This window comes from Chiloscyllium plagiosum, chromosome 9 (genome assembly GCF_004010195.1).
Source record: "Chiloscyllium plagiosum isolate BGI_BamShark_2017 chromosome 9, ASM401019v2, whole genome shotgun sequence".
Lineage (NCBI taxonomy): Eukaryota > Metazoa > Chordata > Chondrichthyes > Orectolobiformes > Hemiscylliidae > Chiloscyllium > Chiloscyllium plagiosum.
In genome coordinates this window covers 83,298,292-83,314,398 of record NC_057718.1, presented here as the reverse complement: position 1 = coordinate 83,314,398, position 16,107 = coordinate 83,298,292, and the positions used below count along the sequence as shown (strand labels likewise).

The 16,107-nt window shown below is 40.6% G+C and overlaps 1 protein-coding gene across 15 annotated transcripts in view; it reads left to right on the top strand.

The window, feature by feature from the left end:
• LOC122552997 (mitogen-activated protein kinase kinase kinase kinase 3) overlaps positions 1-16,107 on the top strand; it is a 297,362-nt gene that overhangs the window by 250,640 nt on the left and 30,615 nt on the right. For all 15 annotated transcript variants that reach the window (XM_043696362.1, XM_043696366.1, XM_043696357.1 and 12 more), the window contains 4 exons: positions 6,012-6,096; positions 6,175-6,254; positions 6,478-6,538; positions 15,043-15,160. In XM_043696362.1, the coding sequence (XP_043552297.1) occupies positions 6,012-6,096; positions 6,175-6,254; positions 6,478-6,538; positions 15,043-15,160 (344 nt within the window). The remainder of the gene's footprint in view (positions 1-6,011; positions 6,097-6,174; positions 6,255-6,477; positions 6,539-15,042; positions 15,161-16,107) is intronic.

Here is a 16,107-nt window from a genome sequence, read left to right as displayed (position 1 = left end):
TATCTTAAATTCACAATGAACAATGCACTGTTCGAGGTTCTAGGTTATGTGAAAGTAATATTCCACCATGAGTAGACTCAATTGAAATTAAATTGATTTCACCTCTGCTTAATCAACAATCTAAGTGCTAGCAAAGACTCGATTATATTCTATTATATTTTTGGTGTTTACAGATATCAATCAATCTATATCTCATTTTGCCATTGCATTAGAATGTTCAGTACAATTTGTTAATGTACCAGCACGTGATCTTGAATCAGAAATGCATTTGCAATTATTTTTCACTGATTGCTTAATAGATTGTAATTACACATTCCATTTATCTTCAACCTTATTCTGAGAACTATTCTTTACTTTCAACTGCGAATACACACATTTTTCTGTTGGAGTTAGCCAGGGGTCGATGAAATTCATGTTCATCAAGAGCATTTCACTATTCTGAGAAAACATTTTGCAGGTAATGAACACAAAATGATTAATAGTGTTACCGAAATCTTTTTAATAATGTTTTAAGTATGTTCATATCAATTGGCAGCACCATTCCTAAACTATATTTTATTCAGACTATCACAGAATATACAGGCCAATCAACTAATTGGTGTTTATGCTCTGCACAAATATCTCGCTGGATGGCCCCTCTGCTCATTATTTTCCATCTATTTAACTCATGTTCTCGTCAATGTGTCTGTGCTATTCATCTGAATACCATAGATAGGAAGTTTCAAATCTTACCAAAAGCTTGAAGACATCTATCATGTCACCCCTTGGTCTTTTCAGAGACAAGAGTCCAGTCCATTCACCCTTTTCTGATAGGTATTGCTTCTCAGTTTTGGTAGTGACTGAATTACCTTTTATCTTCTTCGTTACTTCCTCAAAGAAGTCATTAAGGCTGACCAAGCACAACCTTTTTTTTTAGAATCTGTGTTGACTGCTTTTCATTTTTATTTTGTTTCCATATATTGTTCAATTCTAGCTTTTGAGTAGATACTCTACAATTCCTACCACTGACCCTAAGCTGTAGGTCTGTCAGTCCCAGTCTTGCTGTGTATGGATTTGTCACTGTGAGTCTTTTCAAAACAGCTGAAGAAAGGCTCATTGTTTGTTCAAACACAACATGCATCATAACTATCCCTTACCCTGTTCCAATTTACAAACATAATTTCTAACAACATCCAACAGATTGCAATGTAGAATTGAAAGGGTCAGATTGAATTTGTTTTTCCTAAGACAATGTTACAGCAGGCTTAAAAGGTTGGAGACCATAAGTTGACAATTAGCACCAGAGTTGACCCTGAAGATGGTCTTGGTAAAAACAGTCGATCTTCCTTAATTACACCAGGACCATTCCCCACCTCTTCCTCCGCTACATTGTTGACTGCATTGGCGCCACCTCGTGCTCCCGCGGGGAGGTTGAGCAATTCATCAACTTCACTAACACATTCCACCCTGACCTTAAATTTGCCTGGACCATCTCTGACACCTCCCTCCCCTTCCTGGACCTCTCCATCTCCATCAGTGGCGACCGACTTGAGACTGACATTTTGTACAACCCCACCGACTCCCACAGCTACCTGGCTTACACCTCTTCCCACCCTACCTCTTGCAAACATGCCATCCCGTATTCCCAATTCCTCCGCCTCCGCCGTATCTGCTCCCAGGAGGAGCAGTTCCAGCATAGAACACACCAGATGGCCTCCTTCTTTAGAGACCGCAATTTCCCTTCCCACGGGGTTAAAGATGCCCTCCAATGCATCTCGTCCATATCCCGCACCTCCGCCCTCAGACCCACCCCCTCCAACCGCAACAAGGACAGAACTCCCCTGGTGCTCACCTTCCACCCTACCAACCTTCGCATAAACCAAATCATCCGCCGACATTTCCGCCACCTCCAAACAGACCCCACCACCAGGGATATATTTCCCTCCCCACCCCTTTCCGCCTTCCGCAAAGACCATTCCCTCCGTGACTACCTGGTCAGGTCCACGCCCCCCCTACAACCCACCCTCCCATCCTGGCACCTTCCCCTGCCACCGCAGGAACTGCAAAACCTGCGCCCTACACCTCCTCCCTCACCTCCATCCAAGGCCCTAAAGGAGCCTTCCACATCCATCAAAGTTTTACCTGCACATCGACTAATATCATTTGTTGTATCCGTTGCTCCCGATGTGGTCTGCTCTACGTTGGGGAGACTGGACTAGCAGAGCGCTTTAGGGAACATCTCTGGGACACCCGTACCAATCAACCACACCGCCCTGTGGCCCCAACATTTCAACTCCCCCTACCACTCTGCCGAGGACATGGAGGTCCTGGGCCTCCTTCACCGCCGCTCCCTCATCACCAGACACCTGGAGGAAGAACGCCTCATCTTCCGCCTCAGAACACTTCAACCCCAGGGCATCAATGTGGACTTCAAAAGTTTCCTCATTTCCCCTTCCCCCACCTCATCCTAGTTCCAAACTTCCAGCTCAGCACTGTTCCCATGACTTGTCCTACCTGCCTATCTTCTCTTCCACCTATCCACTCCACCCTCCTCCCTGACCTATTGTACTCTATGCTACTTTCTCCCCACCACCACCCTCCTTTAGCTTATCTCTCCACGCTTCAGGCTCTCTGCCTTTATTCCTGATGAAGGGCTTTTGCCCGAAACGTCGATTTTACTGCTCCTCGGATGCTGCCTGAACTGCTGTGCTCTTCCAGCACCACTAATCCAAAATACTACTCCATCACAGATTACCTGAATGACTGCTCATATTCTAGTACTTCACCCTCTTCTAGGAACTACAATTCTGTAGACTATTGAAACTGCATTCCAGCACCTACTTGCAGTTCAACATCAGTTTTATTTTGTAAAAAGCCAGTGCTACCTTGCATTTCTTAAGCTCTTATCTTACTCAGTTCCATCAAGCAAATATTGCTTGGGGCTTCTTTCCCCAGTTCTGTGTTACTGAATTATTCATTTGAAAAGGGCCTCGTCCATTCTCTGATAGCTCCCAGAAATTTTCCTGAGCCCTAAACCAAACACTGAGATGCATCTGCTTATTCTCAAGGCTTCCTCTGAGTCCTGACTACTTGGATCCTTCTACAGCAGCATTGTTTAGGGAGGGAATATCTTTTTGCTGCTCCTAAGCACTTCATTAACCAGTTGCCCAAGATAGAAATCCACTCCTGCAACTACCTCTGTTGAACTTACTGTTCAATAACTCTTGAACTATTGAGTGACCTATGAGAAACCTACGTTCCCTTTTTTTTGTGTGCCGCTGAACAGACCTTGAGACATGGTAATTTCTGGAACGAGAAGGCAATGCGTTCACATGTCAGTGGCTTATGTAGACCCTGTGATAGTGCAGAAAATGAGTTGCTGGAAAAGCGCAGCAGGTCAGGCAGCATCCAAGGAGCAGGAGAATCGACGTTTCGGGCATGAGCCCTTCTTCAGGTCTTGAAGAAGGGCTCATGCCCGAAGCGTCGATTCTCCTGCTCCTTGGATGCTGCCTGACCTGCTGCGCTTTTCCAGAAACACATTTTCAGCTCTAATCTCCAGCATCTGCAGTCCTCACTTTCTCCTGTGATAGTGCAGTTTAGAGGCAACATTATAGGAAACCTTGTGATAAGTTCTACTGTCATTACATCCTTGGTAGGATTAAAGGCAGCCTTTTGAACAGTCGAATTTTGCAACCGATGGATCAGCTCGTCACCAGAAATTTTATGGACTACAGAAGAACCTCGATTATCCAATCAAGATGGGCGGCCACCATTTCGTTCGGATAATTGATTATTCGGTTAATTGATTCAGAGCCTTTCCTCTGGGGCTCTGAGTTTCCTGTTAAGTCCGCTCCCCGCTCAGGAGACAAGGCAGCAGCACACCGTGCGCGAGACTCCATCTGACACTGTCCCCCAGCTCTATCTGCCCTGCCTGCCTCCACCCCCTCTCCAAGGCAGCGGGACTGGATACCAACGACAAGACTGCTGCTGCCTTTTAGGGGAGGGTCTCTCTCTCGCTCTCTCTCTCTCTCTCTCTCTCTCTCTCTCTCTCTCTCTCTCATGCACACGCACACACACACCTTTTTACTGCAACTTTTTTGACAAGTTCCACCTCTGCCCTATACAGGACAATGTTGGAGAGATTATTTGAGGAAGGGGGTTTAGGGTACACGCCTGTGTAGAACTCCAGGGAAAGTGTTGCGGGGGAGAGAGAGGGGGAAGGAGGTCAGTCATTTGGAGATGGTGCCTGGGCTCCCATCGATGTCCAGGACTGTTCTCGGCAGCATTTCAGTAAACCGAGTTCACTTTTAATCACTATAAACAAGACACTATCAATGTTGGAATTGCATCTTTGATGTAATGTTTCTATGGGGGTCTTGAGATCTCCTTTGAATAATCCGATATTTAAATAATCGAGGTTCCTCTGTATTTTTGATGGGTGCCTTAACAGTACAAATGAATATAAAAAAGTTTGATTGCATCACATGGTATAGCAATGATAATGAATGGAAATTAAATATTGCAGAGGGAATAGATTGTCACGGGAAAGTCTTACTGTAACTGTACGAGGGTTTGGTCAGACAATATCTGGAGTACAGTTTATAGATTTGGTCTCATTTTAAAAATGACATAATTGCATTAGAAGCAGTTTGAGGACCTGGGAAAGAATGATTATGAAAGTGAAGATTCAACAGAGGAAGTGTGTGACTTTGCTCATCTAATTCCATTTTAGAAGAACTCAAGCTGTTCAGAGAATTGATCACCATAATAATACAATTAAACAGAGAACAAAATGTAAGGTCAACAACAGCTAGAGTTGTGAAGTTTCAATTAGATATTAGTCTTTATCTTATATCCTAGGGCTAGGACTCCAAGCAAAATGTTAAAATGCAGAGTGGTCTTCAAAGGGACGTGAAAGCAGTTGAAGATTAAGACTGTTTTTGACATGAGAGAACAGCTCAAGGTTTTGAATATAAACAATGGAAATGAAAGGATGCGGATTTCAGTTGGACGTTTGAGAAAATAAAGGACATTGATAAGATAGAAATAAACAGTGATTGTGTCCATTGAGGAGCTGATAATTGTTTATTAGCTTTGAGAGGCGTGAAAAAATTTGTCCGTCAAAAATTTGATTAATTATGAGTTGGATTTCCTTCCTGAGGGAGATTTTAGATGTGATTTGTTATTTTGTTTTGAGGGGACTGGAAGTTGTTTGGACTAGTTGTGATCCATGGAATTTAATTGAATGCAAAAAGGTTGGATTATGGCTGAAGAAGGAACAGGATTATTCTTGGAGAACCTGAGTAAATGTAAAAAGACCTGAAGGACGACTGTAAATGAGAAACCCTTCAACACTGCTTTGCTGAAAGTTCATATAATAGCAAATTGCGAAACACACGGTACTGGTCCAGAATCTGCAGATTTTGATAGTAATGAAAAATCATCAAAATGTATCATTTCTAACGAAAATATAAAATTTGATGTGAAGTAAGCAGCAAGTTTTAAATGGGAATGTAGTTCATATTATTCTGTTCTGATTTTTTTAGGTGGTAATACCACACTATCAAATAAATTTGCAGCCAAAAAAGGTAAAAGCTGGAAGTAGGTGTTGTAGGAGTCCAAATACAGAAGTGACCATTTAACCAGTAACATGCTGTAACGCATGGTCCGAGCATGGTGGATGAGAATTAAACTACACTAACTGCAAAAGACTTTTGCCGTGGCTGTAGTTTTAAAATTTCCTATTTCACATTTCCTATCATTGTTTGATCTTACAATTATTACAGTAGTGTGATTGCTATTTAAGAAAGTTGTGCGTTATTTATGGTGGTATATCGTTGTGAAATGTTTGATCTTTGTAAGTAAAAAGAGGAACAGATTCAGTAAAATAGCCCTTCTATATAGATTAAACAGCCCTGCTGTCATTGAAAAGAGAATGTCTGCTGGTGTGTTTTTTTATTTTGCAATCCTATCATGTAAAGTAACCAATGCAGTGCTATTTTAAATAATTTCAAATCATTTTTTTTTCCCAGATGGGTGCTTGTTTCTCTAAGGTTTTCAATGGTTGCCCTCTGAAAATTCACTGTGCAACATCATGGATTAATCCAGACACTAGAGGTAATTGTTATTTCTGGAACTAAAAAATTAGACATTTTTGTCCTTTTGCATTCTAATTTAGTTATTTACTTTCTTTAGATCAGTACCTTATATTTGGTGCTGAAGAAGGCATTTACACTTTAAACCTTAATGAATTACATGAAACATCAATGGAGCAGGTAAACTTCATTTTTTTAGTTTCTTTTATTCTAAGCAATGCTTAACATTTAATTCCTCCTTAGATCAGTGAAAAGTATCTTGCTGATGTACTTCCTAGAATCCTACTTGAAAGTTAGTTGTGTATTCAAATAGATCAAACAAATTAGCTTGACTTTCTGAGGGGAGGAGTATATCTTTTCAGTTTAAGCTTTAAACTGCTCACTGTGTTTGTTTTTATTTTAGCTAGTCCAAAGGAGGTGTACATGGCTGTATGTAATGAACAATGCATTGCTTTCAATATCTGGTAAGTTTTGTACAACTTCTTGATATCTGAAATCATGTAAACCACTTCAACAGTTCTTTCATATGAGAGACAGAAATGTTTCTTTGCAACATGTATAGAGCTTTTTACAACTTGTGTAGTATTTTACAAGATTAGCTCTTAAAGCAAGAGTATGTTATAGTTGTTATGGGACCAGGAGGAGGTCATTTGGCCCATTGAGCCCATGCTGGCTGTCTCGATGTAGAGTAACCCTTTTAGTCCCATTCCTCCCTTCTATCCCTATAGCCTTGCAAGTTAATTTTCCAAAGTGCCTTTTCAATTTCCTTTTCAAATAATTTGATCATTTTGGCTTAAACCACCTTTGTAGCCATGAATTCAAAGTCATCACAACTCAGTGCCTAGAAAGAAAGTCTTCCTCCTCTTCACTGTATCTCTTATTCAGAATATTAAATCTGTGCCCGTGGTCCTTATACCAACAGTAAGTGGGAACAACTTTCCATTATCTAGCCTATCTTATCTGTTATAATCTTGTACACCTCTATCAAATTGCCTATCAACTGCCTTCTTCAAAGTAGCATTACCCAGCTACTCCAACCTAATCTTGTAGGTAAAATTCCTGGAACTGTTTTTTAATTTTTTCCTGCAGTATCTCAAGCACATTCATATTCTTTCTCAAGTGTAATGATCAGAACATGATGTAATACACTGTTTGTGTCCTAAACAGAGATTTATGAAGGTTCAACATATTTGTTTGGTACTTTCATACATGAAATCTAAGGTCCCCATAAGCTTTGCTAATTATTCTATATATCCCACCACCTTAAGAGATCTATATACATGAGTCCCCAAGTCTCTCTGTCCCTGCACACAATTCATAATTACATGATGAATTATGTATGACGTCTCCTTCAGCTTTACTGTTCTGTGTAATTGACGTTTGGATAATAGAGGTTCCTCTGTATTAAATTCTGTCTGCACTTAATCTTCCCATTCTGCCAACCCATTTATGTACCGTTGCAATTAATCTCATCCTCACTGGCAGCATTTCTACGTTTGATATTATCAGCAATTGATATTTTAAATATATATAGATCTAGTTATTTTACATGTACATATTATTGAAAGTAGTAATGGTCCTGGCACTGACTTTTGAGAAGCATTATCTATCAATCTACTGATACTGATCTAGAAAAAGACCATTTACCATGATGTGCTGTTTTCTGTTCTTGTGTAATTTTTTTGTCCAAGCTGATATTCTCCTTCCTATTCCATGAGCAACATCTTTTTGTTAACTAATGCTTCATTTGGAGTTTTGTCCAACACATCTGAAAATGCATTTCAACAAATCCGTTGCATTGCCTTCAACAACCATCTCTGTTACTTCATCAAAAAAAATCATTTTATTAATCTCCAGATTACTCTCTGCAATAAGCAAGTGAGTACAGAAATAGGAGCATAAGGCAGATGAATGCGAAGATGGAAAGATGATGCACGAGGGAGGGTTCTAGATTCCTGGGATGCTAAGATTGGCTCTAGAAAAGATGGCATCTGTACAAACCAAATGTGTTGCACCTGAACAGAGATGGGACTTTGTTCCTTGTAGGGCATGTAGCTCATGCTGTTGGGAAAACTTTAAAATAGGAGAAAGTGAGGACTGCAGATGCTGGAGATCAGAGCTTAAAAATGTGTTGCTGGAAAAGCGCAGCAGGTCAGGCAGCATCAAAGGAACAGGAGGATCGACGTTTCGGGAATAAGCCCTTCTTAAGCCCTTCTTCCTCATTCCTGAAGAAGGGCTTATGCCCGAAACGTCGATTCTCCTGTTCCTTTGATGCTGCCTGACCTGCTGCGCTTTTCCAGCAACACATTTTTAAAAACTTTAAAATAGTTTGGCAGGGGTGTTGGAACCAAGGGAGAATTGTAGAGGAGAAGACCAGGGTTCATAAAATACTTAGAGACACAACTAGCAGTTGCATGGTCATTAGCTAGTCAGGTGAAATCAAAGTAAGGAAAATCAAATTGAGTTTTAAATCTTATTTACTGTACTATTTACCATGTATTCACATACATGCAGGATAATAAATAAGATTGAGGTGTTACAGGTATAGATTTCCATATGGAATTTTGATATTTTGGAGATCAGAGTCCTGGCTCAATGAAGGACACGACTGAGTCTTAAATATTTCTGGGTGCAAGATATTCAGAATTCATAGAAAAGCAGGCAGTGAAGGAGGGATAGCAGTATTTGTTAAGGAGGACATTGCAATGCTGGAGAAAGAGAATGTCTTAGAGTGCTCAAGCACAGAATCAATTTGGCTCGAACTAACAATGACATTGTTAGGTATAGTCTATAGACTGCCAATTAATGGAAGGAATGTAGAGGGTCAAATCTGTAGAGGAATTACAGAGAAATACAAACATTATAGAGTAGTTATAATAGGGGACTTCAATTGCCCAAACATACACCCTGTATTTTTAGTTTATGGAATAGTGAGGGGCAAGTGTTCTTGGATTGTCTGCAGGAAAGTTTCTGACAGCAATATATTTCCAACAAGAAGAAAGAATACATTGTTGGACTAGGCCCTTGGAAATGAGATGAGTCTAGTGGCTCAAGTGCCAGTTATCGAACATTCAGGAGAGAGCAATCATTGTATCATAAGGTTCAGAATGGTGGTAGAGAATGACATGTAACAGTCCAGGGTAAGAAAAATCAGTTGGTAGAGAACTGACTTCAGTTGGGCAAGTACATTGCTGTGTGGGAATGACTGGAACAAGAAGTTGGCGGAAACAACAGTAGCTGAACAATGGACTGTCTTCCAAGAGCTGATGATACAGGTAAAGTCAAGATATAGATACAGTAAATGGCTGAATCCTTAGTAGCATCAACATGCAGAGGAATCTAAACGTAGAAGTTTACTGAAAGTAGCAACACAAGTGGACAAGGTGGTACAAAGGCATATGGCATGCTTGCCTTCATTGGTTGGGCTGTAGAGTATAAAAGTTGGCAAAGTATGTTGCAACGGTTATGCAACTTCAGCTAACCATATTTGGTCTGGTCACCATACTACCAGAAGAATGTGGAGGCTTCGGAGCGGGTACTGAAACGGTTTATCAGGATGTTGCCTAGTTTGGAGTGTATTAGCTGTAAGGAAAGATTGGACAAATTGGTTTGTTTCACTTGAATGTCAGAGGATGATGGGAAACCTAATAGAAGTTTACAAAACCATAGAGGCATGGGTAGAAGGGATGGTCAGAGTCGTCTTCCCAGTGTAGAAATGTCAGTTACTTGGGGACATAGATTTAAGGTGAAGGAAGGTCAGGGCAAAGGAAATGTAAGAGGCAGCTTTTTTGCACGGTGGATTGTAAGTGCCTGGAATGTGCTGTTACGGACAAGGAAAGACCACTTCAAAACATTTCAAGAAGGTAACCCAGACCCTAACTTTTCTAATTGTTTTAAGTAGGTGGATAGTGGATATTCCAGGAGTGATGCAGCTTGCCCAACCACTCGATTTTAAACAAACAAGAATTTATTTATACACTAACAGAAGAGAACAGAATATAGGGTAACATAATTTATCTGAAAACCCAGTTGAATCTATCGCAACTTAATGATGCTGTTCCAAATACTTGCAACATCCCCATAAACACCCCCTTAACAAAAAAAGGAGGTGGAAATTAATATTAGAAAGAAAAGTTATGCTTATGACAGAAATGCAAGATAGAAAATACACTTGAGAACCAAGAGAAATATTGAAGGTTTAGTGTGGAGATGAAAAAGGAAATGAGAAACAAAAAGGAATTATGAGAAAAGTTTAGCACCTAACATTTTTCAGTGTCCCAAAGTTTTCTGTAGACATATAAATAGTGAGAAAGTGGTTAAAGGGGATGGGGCCGATATGTTGGGCCGATTCAAGGACGATAAATTGATTTACACATTCAGCAGGAGCATGACTGAGGTATTAATTTAATACATTGCGTTTATCTTCACCAAAGAGAGAGATGCTGCTAAGGCCATGAGCAGGAAACTCTGTCACTAGAGTGGTTCAGTATTCATAAGGAAGAAGCTTTAGGGGCAGCATGGTGGCTCAGTGTTTAGTACTGTTGCCTCACAGTGCCCGGAACCAAGGTTTGATTTCCGCTTCAGACAACCGTCTGTGTGAGTTTGCACATTCTCCCTCTGTCTGCATGGGTTTCCTCTAGGTGCTCTGGTGTCCTCCCACATCCTAAAGATATGCAGATTAGGTGAATTGGCCATGCTAAATTGCCCATTGTGTTCAGGGACATGTAGGTTAGGTGCATTCGTCTGGGGTAAATGTAGAGTAGTAGGGGATTGGTACTTGGTAGGTTACTCTTTGGACTTGTGGACTTGTTGTGCCATAGGCTCAGTTTCCACGCTGTAGGGATTCTATGATTATATGATATTCTATGATTGGATAGGCTGGCACTTAAAGTTAACAAGGCACCAGGACTGGATGAGATGCATACAAGGATTTTGAAGGAAATGAGAGTGAAAGTTGCAGGGAAACTGACTATAAATTTTCATGCATCCTTGGACTTGGGGGAGGTGCCCGAAGCTTGGAGATTGTGAATATTATGGCCTTACTTTAAAAATGTTGTAAAGAATCGCCCGACAATAGCAGACTAATCAATTTAGCTTTGATGGGGAAGCTTCTGGAAGCAATTATTCAAGAGAGAATCATTAATCTCATGGGAAAAGGTGGATTGCTGAGGCAGAGCTAGCTTAGATTTCTAAAGAGAAAATCATGTTTATTTAATTTGCTGAGTGTTTTGAAGAGGTAACAGAAGGGCTTGATGAGGGCTATGTTGATCTGGTACGCGTGGATTTCCAGTAGGCATTTGATATGATGAAGCACAACAGACGTGTGACGAAATTTGTAGATCATGGTATAAAAGGGACAGTAGCAACACGGACATAAAATTGGCTGAGTGTTAGGAAACAGAGTCATGGTCAATGGATATCTTTTGGGCTGGAGGAAGGTTTATAGTTTACTACCCAGGAATTAGTATTGGTATCTTTGCTTTTCCTGATATATATTAATGACCTGGATGTGCAGTGGCAGTTTCAAAATTTTCAGATGATGTGAAACTTGGAAAAAATTGTGAGGACAGTGTGGACTTCCAAAAGGACATAAACCAGTTAATAGCGTGGGCACGTCGGTGGCAAGTTAGTTTCAATGCAGAGAAGTGTAAGGTGATGCACATGGGTAGGAAGAGCATTGAAAGACAAGACAAAATAATGAGTGCAATTCTAAAGGGGATTCAGGAGTAAAGGGACCTTGGTGTATTTTTGCATAGACCAATAAAGGTGACAAGATAGGTGCAGCGATGCTCTGGGACTGAGCTAACTGACCTCTGACAGTTACTGAACCCTATTCTCATGACTCCCCTTGATTTAAGATTTGTTAGTGCTTCTTGATGCCACAAATGCAGACTTGATTTTAAGAGCTCTAACTCTGACCACCTCTGGGATTCGTCTTTTTTGTCCACATTTGAATTAAGCCTGTAATGAGGTCAGGAACCAGGTGACCCTTATAGAATGTAAACTGGAACCCAAAGTGAGCAGATTATTGCTGAGCAGGTACTACCTTTTACCACTGTTGACACTTTCCACACTAATGATTGAGAGTAGACTAATGAGACAGTAATTGGCTAAGTTAAATTTGTCCTGTTCTCTGTGTATAGGACGTATCTGGACAATTTTCTACATTGTCTGGTATTTGCCAGTGCTTGAGCTGTACTAGAACATCTTGGTTAAGGGTGTGGCAAGTTCTGGAGTACAAGTCTTTAGTAATATTGCCAGAATGTTGTCAGGGCCCACATCTTTTGCAGTGTGCAGTGTCTCCTAATAATTTCTTGATGTCATGGTGTGAATCGAATTGGCTGAAGGATGGCGTCTGTGATGTTGGGGACCTTTGGAAGAGGCCAAGATAGATCATCCACTTGACACTTCAGGCTGAAGATTGTTCCAAATCTTTTGCACTAATATGCTGAGCTCCCCCATCATTGGGGGTGGGGATATATGTGGAGCAGCCTCCTCCAGTGAGTTGTTTAATTGTCCACCACCATTCATGACTGGATGTAACAAAACTGCAAAGCGTAGATCTGATCTGATGGTTGTAGGATTTCTTCTTCGCTCTGTCTGTCACTTGCTGTTCAGCATGCAAGTGGTCCTGTTTTATGGCTTCAGGTTGATACCTCATTTTTGGGTTTGCCTAAAACTAGCTGGCATGCCCTCCTGCACTCTTCTATGATCCAGTGTTGATCCCTAGGCTTGATGATGATTTAGAGTGGGGATATTCCAGGTCATGAGGTTATAGATTGGGCTAATGCCCAGTCCTTATTTGCGAGACCAATTCAAAGTCTGTTCCATTTAGCATTGTGATTGTGCCACAGCACAATGGAAGGTATTCTCAATATGAATGTGGGACATTGCATCTACAAGAGCTTTGCAGTGGCCACACTGATCAATACTGTCATGGACAGATGTTTCCGTAGCAGACAGATTGGTGAGGATGAGGTCAAATTTTTATTTTTCCCGTAGCTTGCTCTCTCTCATCACTTGCCACAGTTTCAGTCAAGCAGCTATCTCATTTAGTACTTTACTAGTTCAGTCTGTAAGGTAAAGCCACCATTATCTGGTCTGCTCTGTCACTAGAGAGAAACTACTGATGATGGTTTAACATGAGAGTCAGAGCTGAAAAATGTGTTGCTGGAAAAGCGCAGCAGGTCAGGCAGCATCCAAGGAGCAGGAGAATCAACGTTTCGGGCATAAGCCCTTCTTCAGGATCTGCAGTCCTCACTTTCTCCTAATATGAGAGTCATCACACCTCAGGCAAGGGGAAATGTCAAGAAGTGATAACCTCAGTTGGGACCTCAGTGTAGGAATTGAACCCATTTTGTTGGCGTCATTCTGCATTGCAAGTCAGACATCCAGCTAACTGAGCTAATGGACTCTTGATCAGTAGTGGTGCTGCTGCTGAACCACTCTTGCTGGTGGTGGACATTGAAGTCCCTGCCCAGAGTGCGTCCTCCATCCTGCGTCCAAGTGACATTCAATGTGGAGGTGTACAGATTTGTAAACTGAAGTTGGACAGTGAGTGATAATCAGCAAGAGGTTTTCTTCCCCAAGTTTGACCTGAGGCCATGACACTTAATGGTGTTTGGAATCAACGTTGAGGGCTTCCAGGATGTATCCCTACCAACTGTACACCACCGTGCTGGATCTGTCATGTTGGTAGAACAGGACATACATTATACACAACTACATCATAATCATGATTCCATAAGCCAGGCTGTTACTTGACTAGTTTGTTAGACAGTTCTCCCAATGTAATCCCCAATTAGTAGGGACTTTGCAGGTTCAATCGGGCTGTGTTTGCTGTTGTCATTTCCAGTGCCTTAATTGATGCCAGTCTATTGGGTTTCATTGTTGTTTTGAGACTTTCTAATGGTTGATACAGCTGGGTTGCTTGCTAGCTTTTTCAAAGGGCAGGTAAGGCCAACATTGTTGTTGGTCTGGAGTCATATGTTGGCCAAACCAGATCAGGATGGAAATTTTCCTACACTAAATATTGTAAATAAGTGGAATGGCAAAGAGAGTAGATGACTACCTTCCAGACCATCACTGATTGCACTGCCACAAAAGATAGAGCAACTAAAATCTGAATCAGCGAGTGGCCAGAATTGAAGTGCAAATATCTTGACAGGCTGGAATAGGTTTTTAAAATGTTCATAATTAGGAGACTGTAAGGGGTGGGGAATTTGTTTCTGGCTTTTCATTTCAGGAACATTTTAGTTTAATCCAGCCTGAATATTTCAATGGCAGTTTTCTTTGTGTACCAATTATAGAAGTCATGTAAAATAATCACATTAGGTTTACTATTCCAATTCTTTTGAGTGGGATGTGACCAACTCTCAGATCACTTCAGCTCCTTAAGGACTTTGTTTGGAGCTCAGGGACATTACTGACTTGCATGCCCCTGCCGGGTCACTTTGCGTGCATCTACACAGTGATGTATCTTATGATAACTTTTATATTTATGCGCGATCAATTTAAGATCACACCTGGCTTTCTTGGCATCATATCCTCTGCATCTCTGCTAGCAAGAATCTACATGGGAATCTATCACCTCTAAGTTCCTTTCCAAACCCCCCTCAAAGTCTCACATCGTTCTGATTTGAGCTTGTACCTTTGCATTTTCATTGTACTGCATCAAAGACCTGACATCCCTACCTTTATACTATTTTGGAAACACTCTTGCATTTTGAACAGTTGCATCTAACTGTACTTCCAAATGACCAAGATGAAAAATCAACCTACTCCTCCACATAATCGTTGAAAATCACCAGGGTCAGTGAGTAAATGAAATTAATTCAAAAATAAATACATAAACTAAGAATTCCTTATCATGTTATGTCTAGTTATCTGAGGAAATGAGTGGATGATATTTGATTTTTTTAAGTCTATACTATGCTTGAACAGTATTTTTCTTTTACTTTTATTTTAGGAAAAGCTTCCCAACTGTACTCTCATAATTTGTTGGGTCTTTTTGAGTACGCCAGACAAATGCAAAAATTGCCTGTATCTATTCCTGCATATAGACTTCCTGACAGAATACTTCCAAGGTAAGAGAAGATTCTTTCATACTCAGAAGAGTTATGGGTACAGTCAGAAATTGGCTGCTATTGAAGTCAAATGCAAATGTACGTACATGGTTGAGTTATTCAATAGCTTCAATGTTAATTTTGTTTTAATTTTGAAATCAAGGTTGTGGGAATATTGCTCCAGGATGTTTTGGTGATTAGAATTGCTAAAATTGGATCTTTCCTAAACAGTCAAGTAAACACACTCAATAATAATAATAAAAATAAGGCATTCACTTTCTTCCGTTAAGCCCATCTCCTGTTCATTCAACCCATGTCAAAGGGAGATGATATATTATGGTATTGTCAATGTCAGTCAAGAGGCCAAGGCTAATGTTCTGGGTTCAATCCCACCATTGCTGTAACTGGATTTAAATTTAATTAATACAATATGGAATTGACTACTCATATCAGTATTGATGTCCATGAGAATTATCACGATTATAAATGCTCATCATTACCCTTGTTCAAGAAGGGCAGTAGGGATGACCCAGGTAATTATAGACCAGTGAGGCTTGCTTCTATTGTAGGAAAGGTTTTGAAAAGGATTATAAGAGATAAGATTTATAATCCTCTAGCAAGCAACATGTTGATTTCAGATAGTCAAAATGGTTTCGTCAAGGGCAGGTCGTGTCTCACAAACTTGATTGAGTTTTTTGATAAGGTGACCAAGCATGTAGATGAGGGTAGGGCAGTTGACATGGTATACGTGGACTTCAGTAAAGCCTTTGATAAGGTTCCACATGGTAGGCTGTTGGAGAAAATTCAGAGGCATGGAATTGAGGGTGATTTAGCAGTTTGGATTAGAAACTGGCTTTCTGAAAGAAGGCAGCGAGTGGTGGTTGATGGAAAATATTCAGCCTGGAGTCCAGTTACCACAAGGATCTGTTTTGGGACCATTGCTATTTGTCATTTTTATAAATGACTTA